Consider the following 15,576-nt stretch of genomic DNA (forward strand, 5'->3'; position numbering starts at 1 on the left):
TATATACCTTGGAGACAACAACCAAAAGGTGACATGGCTCCCAATCAACCAATCAAAATCAACCAACCAAAACCAACCAACCAACCAACCAACCAACCAACCAAAACCAACCAACCAACCAACTAACACCAACCAACCAACCAATCAAAACCAACAAACCAACCAACCAACCAACCAAACAACCAACCAACCAAAACCAACCAACCAACCAACCAACCAACCATGAACTTTATGACAGAAAACCTTCCTGCAGCTAATGAGTCTTGATAGTCGGGAAAGGTTGTTAGTTAAAGAGGTGTGGCGTTAATTACTATGAATCTTGAAGCTGTGGTGGTCAAGCTTATATGCAGTATAAGTTGAGAGAACAAAGAGAAAACTTGTACTTGCCATGTGGAGGGGGGAGCATATAGATGCACATATCTAGTCTTGGCATGTTCAATTGGAAAATGCATATTCTTTTTAAGCACATGTACTGGATATTAAGTCTAATATACATATGCAGATAAAGACTGACTATTCCTCCAGCCAGACAATGCTTTCATAGCGGTCTAAGACACTTGTTTGGAAAAAGCGCACACGTATTATTTGTATAACAAAGAGTGGGCTGGATCACCTCCCCCCAGGTGAACTTACGGATGGAGACTTGAATTCTCAAGACAAGTGTGAGTATGAGAGTCAACACAGCAGAGGATTCTAGCTCATCTTATTGAATTCACATTCTATAGTCTACACATTGCTACACCTAATTGAGAGTCAAAGAAAAACACACTTAAGTCTTCCAGTAAATGGCAGTGAAGGATTCAAACCTGCATTTGGAGTTTTTCCTCTGTGCAGGGAATCCATTTCAGAAAGTACTTATTCCTTTGAGACTGGAAGGTAGGGGGGAAGTGTGCTTACAGAAGACTCTAATGATATTTGGGAGCAGTCTCTGTATGACGCTCACAAAGGCTTAAGTATCTGTGATGTAGGGGTGCTACACGCTGGGCACACAGTAAGTGTGGAGCTGTCTTGGGAGGGAGGACTGTGCTCTGGAGTGTGAGGATGGCTGAGGGAATTGACCCAGCATGCACTCTTCCCACTGGCAACTGAAATGCCTCTCCTGCATGATATGCCACTGGAAATGCTTTTCCTCGGAGTTCAGGCTCACCGTTCTCATGACTTGTAGCTTTGTAAATGAATCCCAATTTCAGAAGGCTGTCAGTCGTTCGTGCCCAAGGGACACCATGTGGTACTTTCTCTCCACTCTCAAGTTTTTAGCATGTGTGCATCTATTTTACTGCTTAACACAGGGAGAGCACTCAGAGAAGCATAATTACACAGTTGTCAATTATTTAAACGGTATCTAGCATTTCAATGATTAAACTCACATTATCTTTTATCATGTACTGTAGCATTCTCTGGCTTGGGCTACTTGCCTCACAGTGTCTCTTCCTTTCCACATTGTCTCCTCAGCCCACAGCCTTGCTCCAACACAGCCTTCAGACTTACCTTCTCAAATGAACATTTGTGCAATGGAAGCAGGCAGCGAGGAGTTAGGGGGCTGAGGAGGGCGTGGCAGGATAAACATGGAGCGTAATAATATATCTGCATGAAAATGTTGCTATAAAACCCATTTCTTAGTATACTAAATTAGAAGAATAGCTGCTGAGGGCTCGGGGGATTGCTCAGAGCATCACACACTTGCCACAGAAGTGTGAGGGTCAGAGTTGGAATCACCAGCACATGTAAAAGCTAGGTGCCTGGGTGGTGGCCTGCCTGTAGTCCCAGCTCTCTGGAAGCAGAGACAGGATCTCAGGAGCAAGATGGCTAGCCAGACTAGCCGAGCTGGGAAGCTCTGGACCCAGACAGAGACTGCTTCAGGAATAAGGCAAAAAGCAACCTAGGAAGACACCTGATGTCAACCTCTGACCTTCACACACATGTACAACTCCCATACACATGCACATACATGTACACCATCTCTTCAGCTCAGAGAATCACTAGCTTGGCTAGGGCTATCAGGAAAGACATGCCGTAGCCTTCTTTGACCAAGTTAAGGAACAAGACATGAACATCTAGCATAGTGGTTCTCACCTTGTGGACTGTGACTCTTTAGAGGTCTTAAGGGTTCATGGAAATCCTCTAAGACCATCAGAAAACAGTGGTATTTACATCCTGATTCATAACTAGCAAAACTACAATTATGAAGTAGTAACTAAAATAACTTTATGACTGTGGGTCACCACAATGTGAGGAACTGTAGTAAACATTAGAAGGGTTGAGAACCACTGATCTAGCAGGGAAAACAATCTTTAAGGTGGAAGAGTACTTGTCACATCTGAGGAAACTAAGAAGACTGACCAGTGTGGACGGAACAGAAGGAAAGAGGAGTAGTGGGGTTGGAAACGTGGGACTAGGGGCTTGGCGCAGTGTTAAAGTATTTGTATAGCATGTGATAGTCCCTGGTAAATTCCCAGCATTGAGGGAAACCAACCAGCCAACCAACCAGGAACCAACCAACCAGGAACAACCAACTAAGAACAACCAACCAGGAACAACCAACCAGGAACCAACCAACCAGGAACAACCAACCAGCCAACCAACCAGGAACAACCAACCAGGAACAACCAACCAGGAACAACCAACCAGGAACCAACCAACCAGGAACCAACCAACCAGGAACAACCAACCAGGAACCAACCAACCAGGAACAACCAACCAGGAACAACCAACCAGGAACCAACCAACCAGGAACAACCAACCAGGAACCAACCAACCAGGAACAACCAACCAGGAACCAACCAACCAGGAACAACCAACCAGGAACCAACCAACTAGTTACATATATGTCAGATACATTTGTAAGTGAATTGATGTCTTTGGATTTACTCTAAATGTGGTAGTCACCTGATGTTTCTGAGCAAAGGAGTAAGACAGTTGGGTTCCTTTTGCTGCTAAGAAGAGCACATGGGAGAGTGGTGGAGGCAGACTTGACGGAGTCTGGAAGGATTCAGAGTCAGGAGCCAGTTTGAAAGTAGAATTTACAAGAATTGCTAATGGACTGAGTATGGGGGTAGCCTGAGCTAAAGGAATTTGGGGTTTGGTGTAGGTGCCATTTGCTAAAATGAGGAAACCCAGGCAGGATTAAGTTTAGGAAAGATATCAGTAGTTCACTTTCAGACTCTGGGGGTGGCTGACTTGCAAGTTCCTGAGATCCATGGCTTCTAATACTGACAAATGATGTTAGTTGTTACAGGACATTTGTAGGCAGAAGCGATGGGGCAGGAAACAGAAGAAATAAAGCTGTTACTGACAAAAATTCAAAGGTGACCCCCCAGACAGTCATGGGGTTAAAAAGTAGAGCAGCTACTGAGTCCCTCTCATATTTACTATGATTTCAGGGCAAGAGGGATTTTCTTTCTTCCGTTTTTTTTAAACCAAGTTTTGAAAGCCATTTCCCCATGATGATGGTATATTATTTGTACAAAAAATGTTTCATGGGGCGTGGCGTGCGGAGCCACACTGGCTTTGGGACACGATCTACGACAGTAACATCCTAACTTTTAAAGTTCTGTGGCAAGCCGCTTGTCAACAAGGGCTCGCTCAGTGGGAGAGCAAGACCAAAGAGCCTCGTGGCCGCGCAGCACCGCTTCCCAGCTGACGGCTTTCTCCTGTGCTCCCACCCACTGCTGTCTTAGGCTTCTCAACCACTGAAGGGTAAGGTGTCACAGAGCCCGGTGTGAGGTTTTTGGCCAGAGTCCCGGACCAGCGGAGGATCCCTGCCTTCAGCAGCTCTCTGCTCCCAGGCCCCCTGGAGGGGAGTTCTGGCCGCCTGGTCGGGCGGGCTCTCCTGAGGCAGCAGAGCGGAGGAGACCACCAACGCTGCCCACCTCTGCCCACATCCCTGGCCCAGGAGGATACTGTATACGGCCTCTGGGTACCCGTAGAGGAGGGCCCAGGAGCAGCAGATCCACTTCGTCTGAGACACCGCACCTGAAGGGACCGACCGGATAAACAGTTCTCTGCACCCAAATCCCGTGGGAGGGAGAGCTAAACCTTCAGAGAGGCGGACACGCCTGGGAAACCAGAAGAGACTGCACGCTGCACACAGTACTGACCCCAGAGGAAAACAAAAGCTATCTGGAACCCTGGTGCACGGAACCTCCCGGAAGGGGCGGCGCAGATCTTCTTGGCTGCTGAGGCCGTGGAGAGCTCATAGGCAACACCCCACTAGCAAACTTGAGCCTGGGGACCACAGGTAAGACAAACTTTTCTGCTACAAACGACTTGCCTGGTGAACTCAAGATACAGGCTCACAGGAACAGCTGAAGACCTGTAGAGAAGAAAAACTACACGCCCGAAAGCAGAACACTCTGTCCCCATAACTGGCTGAAAGAAAACAGGAAAACAGGTCTACAGCACTCCTGAAACACAGGCTTATAAGACAGTCTAGCCACTGTCAGAAATAGCAGAACAAAGTAACACTAGAGATAATCTGATGGCGAGAGGCAAGCGCAGGAACCCAAGCAACAGAAACCAAGACTACATGGCATCATCGGAGCCCAATTCTCCCACCAAAGCAAACACGGAATATCCAAACACACCAGAAAAGCAAGATCTAGTTTCAAAATCATATTTGATCATGATGTTGGAGGACTTCAAGAAAGACATGAAGAACTCCCTTAGAGAAACACAGGAAAACATAAATAAACAAGTAGAAGCCTACAGAGAGGAATCGCAAAAATTCCTAAAAGAATTCCAGGAAAATATAAATAAACAAGTAGAAGCCCATAGAGAGGAGTCACAAAAATCCCTAAAAGAATTCCAGGAAAACATAAATAAACAAGTAGAAGCCCATAGAGAGGAGTCACAAAAATCCCTGAAAGAATTCCAGCAAAACACAATCAAACAGTTGAAGGAATTAAAAAATGGAAATAGAAGCAATCAAGAAAGAACACATGGAAACAACCCTGGATATAGAAAACCAAAGAAGAGACAAGGAGCTGTAGATACAAGCTTCACCAACAGAATACAAGAGATGGAAGAGAAATCTCAGGAGCAGAAGATTCCATAGAAATCATTGACTCAACTGTCAAAGATAATGTAAAGCGGAAAAAAGCTACTGGTCCAAAACATACAGGAAATCCAGGACTCAATGAGAAGATCAAACCTAAGGATAATAGGTATAGAAGAGAGTGAAGACTCCCAGCTCAAAGGACCAGTAAATATCTTCAACAAAATCATAGAAGAAAACTTCCTAACCTAAAAAGAGATATCCATAGGCATACAAGAAGCCTACAGAACTCCAAATAGATTGGACCAGAAAAGAAACACCTCCGTCACATAATAATTCAAAACACCAAACGCACAAAATAAAGAAAGAATATTAAAAGCAGTAAGGAAAAGGTCAAGTAACATATAAAGGCAGACCTATCAGAATCACACCAGACTTTTCGCCAGAAACTATGAAGGCCAGAAGATCCTGGACTGATGTCATACAGACCCTAAGAGAACACAAATGCCAGCCCAGGTTACTGTATCCTGCAAAACTCTCAATCAACATAGATGGAGAAACCAAGATATTCCATGACAAAACCAAATTTACACAATATCTTTCTACAAATCCAGCACTACAAAGGATAATAAATGGTAAAGCCCAACATAAGGAGGCAAGCTATACCCTAGGAGAAGCAAGAAACTAATCGTCTTGGCAACAAAACAAAGAGAAGAAAAGCACACAAACATAACCTCACATCCAAATATGAATACAACCGGAAGCAATAATCACTATTCCTTAATATCTCTCAACATCAATGGCCTCAACTCCCCAATAAAAAGACATAGATTAACAAACTGGATACGCAACGAGGACCCTGCATTCTGCTGTCTACAGGAAACACACCTCAGAGACAAAGACAGACACTACCTCAGAGTGAAAGGCTGGAAAACGACTTTCCAAGCAAATGGTCAGAAGAAGCAAGCTGGAGTAGCCATTCTAATATCAGATAAAATCAATTTTCAACTAAAAGTCATCAAAAAAGATAAGGAAGGACACTTCATATTCATCAAAGGAAAAATCCACCAAGATGAACTCTCAATCCTAAATATCTATGCCCCAAATACAAGGGCACCTACATAAATAAAAGAAACCTTACTAAAGCTCAAAACACACATTGCACCTCACACAATAATAGTAGGAGATTTCAACACCCCACTCTCATCAATGGACAGATCATGGAAACAGAAATTAAACAGAGGCGTAGACAGACTAAGAGAAGTCATGAGCCAAATGGACTTAACGGATATTTATAGAACGTTCTACCCTAAAAGCAAAAGGATATCGTTCTTCTCAGCTCCTCATGGTACTTTCTCCAAAATTGACCATATAATTGGTCAAAAACGGCCTCAACAGGTACAGAAAGATAGAAATAATCCCATGCGTGCTATCGGACCACCACGCCTAAAACTGGTCTTCAATAACAATAAGGGAAGAATGCCCACATATACGTGGAAATTGAACAATGCTCTACTCAATGATAACCTGGTCAAGGAAGAAATAAAGAAAGAAATTAAAGACTTTTTAGAATTTAATGAAAATGAAGATACAACATACCCAAACTTATGGGACACAATGAAAGCTGCTCTAAGAGGAAAACTCATAGCGCTGAGTGCCTGCAGAAGGAAACAGGAAAGAGCATATGTCAGCAGCTTGACAGCACACCTAAAAGTTCTAGAACAAAAAGAAGCAAATACACCCAGGAGGAGTAGAAGGCAGGAAATAATCAAACTCAGAGCCGAAATCAACCAAGTAGAAACAAAAAGGACCATAGAAAGAATCAACAGAACCAAAAGTTGGTTCTTTGAGAAAATCAACAAGATAGATAAACCCTTGGCCAGACTAACGAGAGGACACAGAGAGCGTGTCCAAATTAACAAAATCAGAAATGAAAAGGGAGACATAACTACAGATTCAGAGGAAATTCAAAAAATCATCAGATCTTACTATAAAAGCCTATATTCAACAAAACTTGACAATCTGCAGGAAATGGACAATTTCCTAGACAGATACCAGGTACCGAAGTTAAATCAGGAACAGATAAACCAGTTAAACAACCCCATAACTCCTAAGGAAATAGAAGAAGTCATTAAAGGTCTCCCAACCAAAAAGAGCCCAGGTCCAGACGGGTTTAGTGCAGAATTCTATCAGACCTTCATAGAAGACCTCGTACCAATATTATCCAAACTATTCCACAAAATTGAAACAGATGGAGCACTACCGAATTCCTTCTATGAAGCCACAATTACTCTTATACCTAAACCACACAAAGACCCAACAAAGAAAGAGAACTTCAGACCAATTTCCCTTATGAATATCGATGCAAAAATACTCAATAAAATTCTGGCAAACCGAATCCAAGAGCACATCAAAACAATCATCCACCATGATCAAGTAGGCTTCATCCCAGGCATGCAGGGATGGTTTAATATCTGGAAAACCATCAACGTGATCCATTATATAAACAAACTGAAAGAACAAAACCACATGATCATTTCATTAGATGCTGAGAAAGCATTTGACAAAAATTCAACACCCTTCATGATAAAAGTCCTGGAAAGAATAGGAATTCAAGGCCCATACCTAAACATAGTAAAGCCATATACAGCAAAACCAGTTGCTAACATTAAACTAAATGGAGAGAAACTTGAAGCAATCCCACTAAAATCAGGACTAGACAAGGCTGCCCACTCTCTCCTACTTATTCAATATAGTTCTTGAAGTTCTAGCCAGAGCAATAAGACAACAAAAGGAGGTCAAGGGGATACAGATCGGAAAAGAAGAAGTCAAAATATCACTATTTGCAGATGATATGATAGTATATTTAAGTGATCCCAAAAATTCCACCAGAGAACTACTAAAGCTGATAAACAACTTCAGCAAAGTGGCTGGGTATAAAATTAACTCAAATAAATCAGTAGCCTTCCTCTACAAAAAGAGAAACAGGCTGAGAAAGAAATTGAAATGACACCCTTCATAATAGATCCAAATAATATAAAGTACCTCGGGTGACTTTAACCAAGCAAGGAAAGATCTGTACAATAAGAACTTCAAGACTCTGAAGAAAGAAATTGAAGAAGATCTCAGAAGATGGAAAGATCTCCCATGCTCATGGATTGGCAGGATTAATATATAGTAAAATGGCCATTCTACCAAAAGCGATCTACAGATTCAATGCAATCCCCATCAAAATACCAATCCAATTCTTCAAAGAGTTAGACAGAACAATTTGCAAATTCATCTGAATAACAAAAAAAAACCCAGGATAGCTAAAACTATCCTCAACAATAAAAGGACTTCAGGGGAATCACTATCCCAGATCTCAAGCAGTATTACAGAGCAATAGTGATAAAAACTGCATGGTATTGGTACAGAGACAGACAGATAGACCAATGGAACAGAATTGAAGACCCAGAAATGAACCCACACACCTATGGGCACTTGATTTTTGACAAAGGAGCCAAAACCATCCAATGGAAAAAAGATAGCATTTTCAGCAAATGGTGCTGGTTCAACTGGAGGTCAACATGTAGAAGAATGCAGATCGATCCATGCTTATCACCCTGTACAAAGCTTAAGTCCAAGTGGATCAAGGACCTCCACATCAAACCAGATACACTCAAACTAATAGAAGAAAAAACTAGGGAAGCATTTGGAACACATGGGCACTGGAAAAAATTTCCTGAACAAAACACCCATGGCTTATGCTCTAAGATCAAGAATCGACAAATGGGATCTCATAAAACTGCAAAGCTTCTGTAAGGCAAAGGACACTGTGGTTAGGACAAAACGGCAACCAACAGATTGGGAAAAGATCTTTACCAATCCTACAACAGATAGAGGGCTTATATCCAAAATATACAAAGAACTGAAGAAGTTAGACAGCAGGGAGGCAAATAACCCTATTAAAAAATGGGGTTCAGAGCTAAACAGAGAATTCACAGCTGAGGAATGCCGAATGGCTGAGAAACACCTAAAGAAATGTTCAACATCGTTAGTCATAAGGGAAATGCAAATCAAAACAACCCTGAGATTTCACCTCACACCAGTGAGAATGGCTAAGATCAAAAACTCAGGTGACAGCAAATGCTGGCGAGGATGTGGAGAAAGGGGGACACTCCTCCATTGTTGGTGGGGTTGCAGACTGCTGCAACCATTCTGGAAATCAGTCTGGAGGTTCCTCAGAAAATTGGACATTGAACTGCCTGAGGATCCAGCTATACCTCTCCTGGGCATATACCCAAAAAGATGCCCCAACATATAAAAAAAAGACACGTGCTCCACTATGTTCATCGCAGCCTTATTTATAATAGCCAGAAGCTGGAAAGAACCCAGATGCCCTTCAACAGAGGAATGGATACAGAAAATGTGGTACATCTACACAATGGAATATTACTCAGCTATCAAAAAAACAATGACTTTTTGTAAATTAAATTGTAGGCAAATGGTTGGAACTGGAAACTATCATCCTGGAGTGAGCTAACCCAATCACAGAAAGACATACATGGTATGTACTCATTGATAAGTGGCTATTAGCCCAAATGCTTGAATTACCCTAGATGCCTAGAACAAATGAAACTCAAGACGGATGATCAAAATGTGAATGCAGATCGCTCATGAGAGACACAGCCAGAATACAGCAAATACAGAGGCGTATGCCAGCAGGAAACCACTGAACTGAGAACAGGACCCCTGTTGAACAATCAGAGAAAGAACTGGAAGAGCTTGAAGGAGCTCGAGACCCCATATGTACAGCAATGCCAACCAACCAGAGTTTCCAGGGACTAAGCCACTACCCAAAGACTATACATGGACTGACCCTGGACTCTGACCTCGTAGGTTGCAATGAATATCCTAGTAAGAGCACCAGTGGAAGGGGAAGCCCTGGGTCCTGCTAAGACTGAACCCCTAGTGAACTAGACTGTTGGGGAGAGGGCAGCAATGGGGGTAGGGGTGGGAGGGGAACACCCATAAGGAAGGGGAGGGGGGAGGGGGATGTTTGCCCGGAAACCGGGAAAGGGAATAACATTCGAAATGTATATAAGAAATACTCAAGTTAATAATAAAAAAAAAATGAATTACATATTTCTAACATATAATAGGACAAAGTAAATATGTTTTAAGATTTTTTAATTTTAAAAAAAAAAAAAATGTTTCATGATGACATTTCCATGGACATATATAGTGTGTCCTAATTTGCTTTCTGTTGCTTTGATGAACACCACAGACAAATGAAATCTGGGGAGAAAGTGGTTTGTTTAATCTTACAGGTTATAGAGCACCATGAAGGGAAGCAGGGACCTGGAGGCAGAAACTAAAGCAGATGGCATAGAAGAATGCTTCTTAGTGGCTTGGTCCCTTCGGCTCGGTCAGTTTGCTTTCTTACACAGTTCAGGCCCCCCTTCCTAGGAGGGGCACTACCCAGGGTAGCCTGGGGTGCTCCTACATCCATCATTAATCAACAAATGACTCAGAGATGTCCATAGGCCTACATAAAAACAGTTTCCTCTTTCCCTGATGTGGTGATTTGAATAGATGTGGCCCCGTGGGGAGTGGCATTATTAGGAGGTGTGGCTTTGTTGGAGTAGGTGTGGCCTTGCTGGAGTAGGTGTGGCCTTGCTGGAGTAGGTGTGGCCTTGCTGGAGTAGGTGTGGCTTTGCTGGAGTAGGTGTGGCCTTGCTGGAGGAAGTGTGTCACTCTGGGGCTTTGAGGTCTCCTATGCTCAAGTTCTGCCCAGTGTAGAACACAGTCCCCTTCTGCTGCCTGCAGATCAAGACGCAGAGTTCCCAGCAACGTCTCCAGCACTGTGTCTGCCTGGACACTGCCATGCTTCCTGCTCTGATGATAATGGACTGAACCTCTGAACCTGTAAGCCAGCCCCAATTAAATGTCCTTTATAAGAGTTGCCTCGGTCGTGGTGTCTCCTCACAGCAGCGAAGTCTTAACTAAGATACCAGGCGACTCTAGTTTGTGTCAGACTAATGAAAACTATCCAGACAGCGTGTGGGTATTTGGCTCACACCCTCTCTTGTCCCCCCCATGATCCCCAGTAGTCTTTCTATTGTCATGTCGTCCGTTCTTCAAATTTTCCAAATTGAAATCAATCTTACCCCACAACTAGAGAATTAGATCTTGGGAGATGATTCAGCACTCGTGATTATTTGCCAACGTGTAATGGAGCAGAGAGGGAAGGCGTCCCCACTGTCATGACTCCCTAGGCCTCATCCTCCTGTCTTTGTGTATTAGTGAGAGAACAGAAAGGATTGCTGGCACCATGAAGAATCTTTTAGGATCACCCATGGGAGGTATGCACCGAGTCCTGGCTGTTACCAACATTTTAAAGTCTTTCTATTTTTCAGCTGAAGAACCGACTTTCAGCTGGAAGGGCCAGGTCTACCTGGCAGAGATCTGGAGAAGGTTCATAACCGTACAAATCTCGGTTTGATGTTGGGCTATCCTAGGGAAAGCTGTCACATTCAATCTTAGCCTTTTGTGTGTGTGATGCAGTCTTTTTTTTCCCGATCACCAGAGCCGTGTATACTCTTTGCAGGGTTCCTAGAAGAGCTAAAACTCCAACCAGCAAAGACTATTGAAATTTTTACTAAGAAGATGAACATCACAACAGTTCCACACCGTTTCCTTCCTGCATCGCATGCATTTGATTCTTTCATAACTGAGCTCTGCAGTACACAAGCACCTTCACGCCCTGGGGCTGATGCCTAGTGTCATGCACTCTGAGTTACATCTGATGCTGATGGCCGCTCATCGTCTTCAGTAGAGATCATTTCCTCAGTGTATCTCAGCTTACTCACACTCACCAATAATATTGTGGCAAAGAGTTCTCTTTATCAATATTTCCTAGAAAGTTGTAAATTAAGAATTGAAAAACAAATCCAGATGAACTCCATTTTATTGTTTTACAGGAAGGTTGTTATTGGAAGGGGTGGGGGAGCAGTCCTGGATCTGGTGGAAAACGTGTGCCAAGATTCTTTGCTTCAAGGAAAAGCCCCCTGGGCAAAGGGTTAGCTTAAAGTAGTAGAATCCTTACGGCTCTGTTCCATGTCACATGCTTTTCTGGGTCACAATAAGAAAGAATGGAAGAGGACTGAGATCAGTTTGAGAAGTCAGGCCCCGGGGAACTGGCAGGTCAGAAATGACCAGCTCAGGAAACCCAGTGTATCAACCTTCTCAGCACCTTAGCGTTTTAATGATTTGGGATAGGAATTTTGATTGTAAAACACTGCACACAACTCATGCTGTTTAACGGAAAGCATCATCATAACTGTGGGGCTTAGTCCAGTTCTTAAAGTACAGCGGGAGTGAACAGAAAACTAGAGAACCCGGCATATCTGGTTAAGTATTATTTTGTGACACTTGTTTTTAGGGGTGTGGTGTGTGTGTGTGTGTGTGTGTGTGTGTGTGTGTGTGCGCGCGCGCTTAAACATAACCTGATACATAATTAGAGATAAATAATTAGACTTTATGTCCCTTTCCTTAAATACTGTCCTCCATATAAAATTACTTCACTGAGGTGGGACTCGTAGCCTGCATTCCACTTTAACTGAGTTTTCTTTCAGTTCTGTTTATCGAGGAGCTGCGAGTACCGTTCTTTCCCTTTCCTCTTCTCACATAGGTTTGCATAGGTTTTGTCACAAGCTGACGTGGTACCTCTGCCGAATACTGGCTAATTATTTCACTGTTCAGTTAGTATCACAAACGTACAAATCTCTCCAGGTTCTTAACTACGACAACAAAGTGCCCTGCTGGTGGCCAGGGGACAGAAGACAATCTGTTGAGTTGGTCTCCTGCACATCTTTTGCAGAGTGTCTCTTGTCATGTACAGGGAAGCAGATGCGATGCCCATTCCAGCAGCATTTCTCACTCAATCTTCTCCATGCTAAACAGGCCGGTTAGGCATTAAGTCATGTCTCTGGGTAGCTTAAGTGGAAAGTGTGAACAGAGAAACCACTTTATGTGAGGACAGTCGAAAATTAGATCCCTTCCCCTCCCTACTCTTCTTCCCCAGGGGAGGGGGGGGCACTTATCAGCCAGGAGCTCGGCGCCCGAACCGTGCGGCGTCCTGAGCTCCAGAGGTTTGCCAGCACGCACGATCTGCGGAGCCGAGAGCTCTTCTCCCCAGATGAATTCTCATAGTATCACAGAAGCGCGCAGTCCCGATCGATACTGGATGGCAGACGTGCTCCCGCCGTCAAGTGTAGGCACAGGGCGGTGGATTTAGCCGCCCTGCAGTTCGCTCGCAGCTTCTCATCAGCTCACTACTGACAGAGGGACGTTAACCCGTTCCCGCGCGGATTCCCGCCCTTCGCGGTGGCCGTCCCTTCACTGTCCTCCTGAGGCAGACGAGCCTTTCAGCGCGACGTCCAGGCGCGGGCCCGGTCGGCTCCCGGCGAGTGGCGGGCTGGTGGCTTCTGGCTCCCCAGCGTGTGGTCCCCGAGGCTGTACTGTGCGCCCCAAGCTCCTTCGTGCCCGCTCGTCTTCCCACGTCTCTGTCCGGGCGCCCGGCCGGGCGGAGGCCCCGCCCCGGGACCCGCTCCTACTCCTGATTGGCCGGCGCAGCCCGAGGGGCCCGGCCCGACCGGGCCCGGCGTCTCAGCTATAAAGCGGGCGGCCGCATGCCCGGCTCGGTCTGGCCCGCCTAGCTCCGGGGCTTGCCCCGGCACCCGAACCACCATGCCGAGGGGATTCCTCGTGAAGCGAACTAAACGCTCGGGCAGCTCCTACCGCACGCGCCCGGCCGAACCGCTTTTCCCACCTCCGGGTCCCCTCGCGGCGCCACCCTCGCCGGAGGAGCCCGATCCAGGGCTATTGGGGTCCCCCTGCCTCGCACCTCCGCAGGACAGCGCCGAGTGGGGCGCGGGAGGCGGCGACGGCCCCGGACCCAGCCCCGCGAGGCCGGCGGGCCCCGAGCTGCGCCGCGCGTTCCTGGAGCGCTGCCTGCGCTCGCCGGTCTCCGCGGAGTCCTTTCCCAGCGCCACCGCCTTCTGCTCCGCGGCGCCTGCGGCCGCGACCTCGGGCGAGCAGTTGGTGCCGCCGCGGGTCCCCGTATCCGTCCCAGTCCCCGTCCCCGTCCCCGTTCCCGCCCCGCATGGCCTCCAGCGCCGCGGTAAGGGTGCCCCAGGCTGCCCCTCAGCGCCCGCAGCCGTCAGGAAACCTAAGGCTGTGAGGCGGCTGAGCTTCGCAGATGAGGTGACAACGTCCCCGGTGCTGGGTCTGAAGATCAAAGAGGAGGAGCCCGGGGCGCCAGCACGGGCTCTGGGCGGCGTCCGCACACCGCTGGGGGAGTTCATCTGCCAGCTGTGCAAGCAGCAGTACGCGGACCCCTTCGCGCTGGCTCAGCACCGCTGCTCCCGCATCGTGCGCGTCGAGTACCGCTGTCCCGAGTGCGACAAGGTCTTCAGCTGTCCTGCGAACCTCGCCTCCCACCGCCGCTGGCACAAGCCACGTCCCACGCCCGCCTGCACCGCGAGTAAACCTCCCCACGCGCCGCTGACCCCTCCGGACCCTTCCCTGGCGGCGGGCAAGGAGAACGGCTGCCTGCCGCGAACCGACGATCAGCACCCGCAGGCTCGGGACAGCTCCGGGGACGGTCAGCACCGGGACAGCGCCGCGCTCCCGGGCCTACAGGCTCTAGTGCACCCGGAGGCCGCGCGACCCCAGGCTCCCTACTCCGAGGTGATTCTAGGGCGCCACGGGCCCAGGCCGAGCGGTGCCAGCACAGGAGCGACATCGGAGGTCTTCGTGTGCCCGTATTGTCACAAAAAGTTCCGTCGCCAAGCCTATCTGCGCAAGCACCTAGGCACCCATGAGACCGGCTCGGCCCGTGCAACAACCCCGGGTTTTGGCTCGGAGCGCACGGCCCCACTCACCTTTGCGTGCCCGCTTTGCGGGGCGCACTTCCCGTCTGCGGATATCCGAGAGAAGCACCGGCTATGGCACGCTGTCCGCGAGGAGCTGCTACTGCCCGCCTTGGTCGGGGCACCTACGGAAGCGGGCCCCGGAGGAGCATCCGAGGGTAGCGCTCAGCAGATTTTCTCCTGCAAGTACTGCCCCTCCACTTTTTTTAGCTCCCCCGGCTTGACCCGGCACATCAATAAGTGCCACCCCTCAGAAAGCCGGCAAGTGCTGCTGCTGCAGATGCCACTGAGGCCTGGCTGTTGAGGATCAAGGCCTGTTGAAATTTCGAGAATGGCTTGGAGAAAACAATACGGGGGAACTCCTGTGGGGCTTTCTTCATCTTGCAATTTCCAGTTTCCTTCCCATGCCTTCCCTCTTAAAACTCTTTCAGTCATGATCTGCCCGAGGAGAGGGCAGCAAGATGTAAAACCCCCCTCTCTAGAGCAGGTATGTATCTGGCATAAAAATTCATGGTCAACGCTCACAGCTTCAAGTACTCATTTCCACTAAAATAGGATTTCCCTTTCCTTAAAACGCTGGAGACCCCAATGGATCCCGCTTGGGTTTGTAATTCCTATGGAAAATCGCAGCGAACGCCTGCAAGTCTGTCCACACAAGGTTCTACC

General features: G+C 46.9%; 1 protein-coding gene across 1 annotated transcript; it reads left to right on the forward strand.

The window, feature by feature from the left end:
- Positions 1 to 13,726: 13,726 nt before the first annotated feature.
- Positions 13,727 to 15,308, forward strand: Insm2 (INSM transcriptional repressor 2). Its single transcript, XM_032908683.1, has one exon. The coding sequence runs from the start codon at positions 13,727 to 13,729 to the stop codon at positions 15,212 to 15,214; it is 1,488 nt and encodes a 495-aa protein (XP_032764574.1). The 3' UTR covers positions 15,215 to 15,308.
- The last annotated feature ends 268 nt before the right edge of the window (positions 15,309 to 15,576 follow it).

Source organism: Rattus rattus, chromosome 7 (genome assembly GCF_011064425.1).
Source record: "Rattus rattus isolate New Zealand chromosome 7, Rrattus_CSIRO_v1, whole genome shotgun sequence".
NCBI lineage: Eukaryota > Metazoa > Chordata > Mammalia > Rodentia > Muridae > Rattus > Rattus rattus.

Coding starts and splice junctions, on each gene's coding strand:
- Insm2 (XM_032908683.1), top strand. CDS start 13,727: ATGCCGAGGGGATTCCTCGTGAAGCGAACTAAACGCTCGGGCAGCTCC.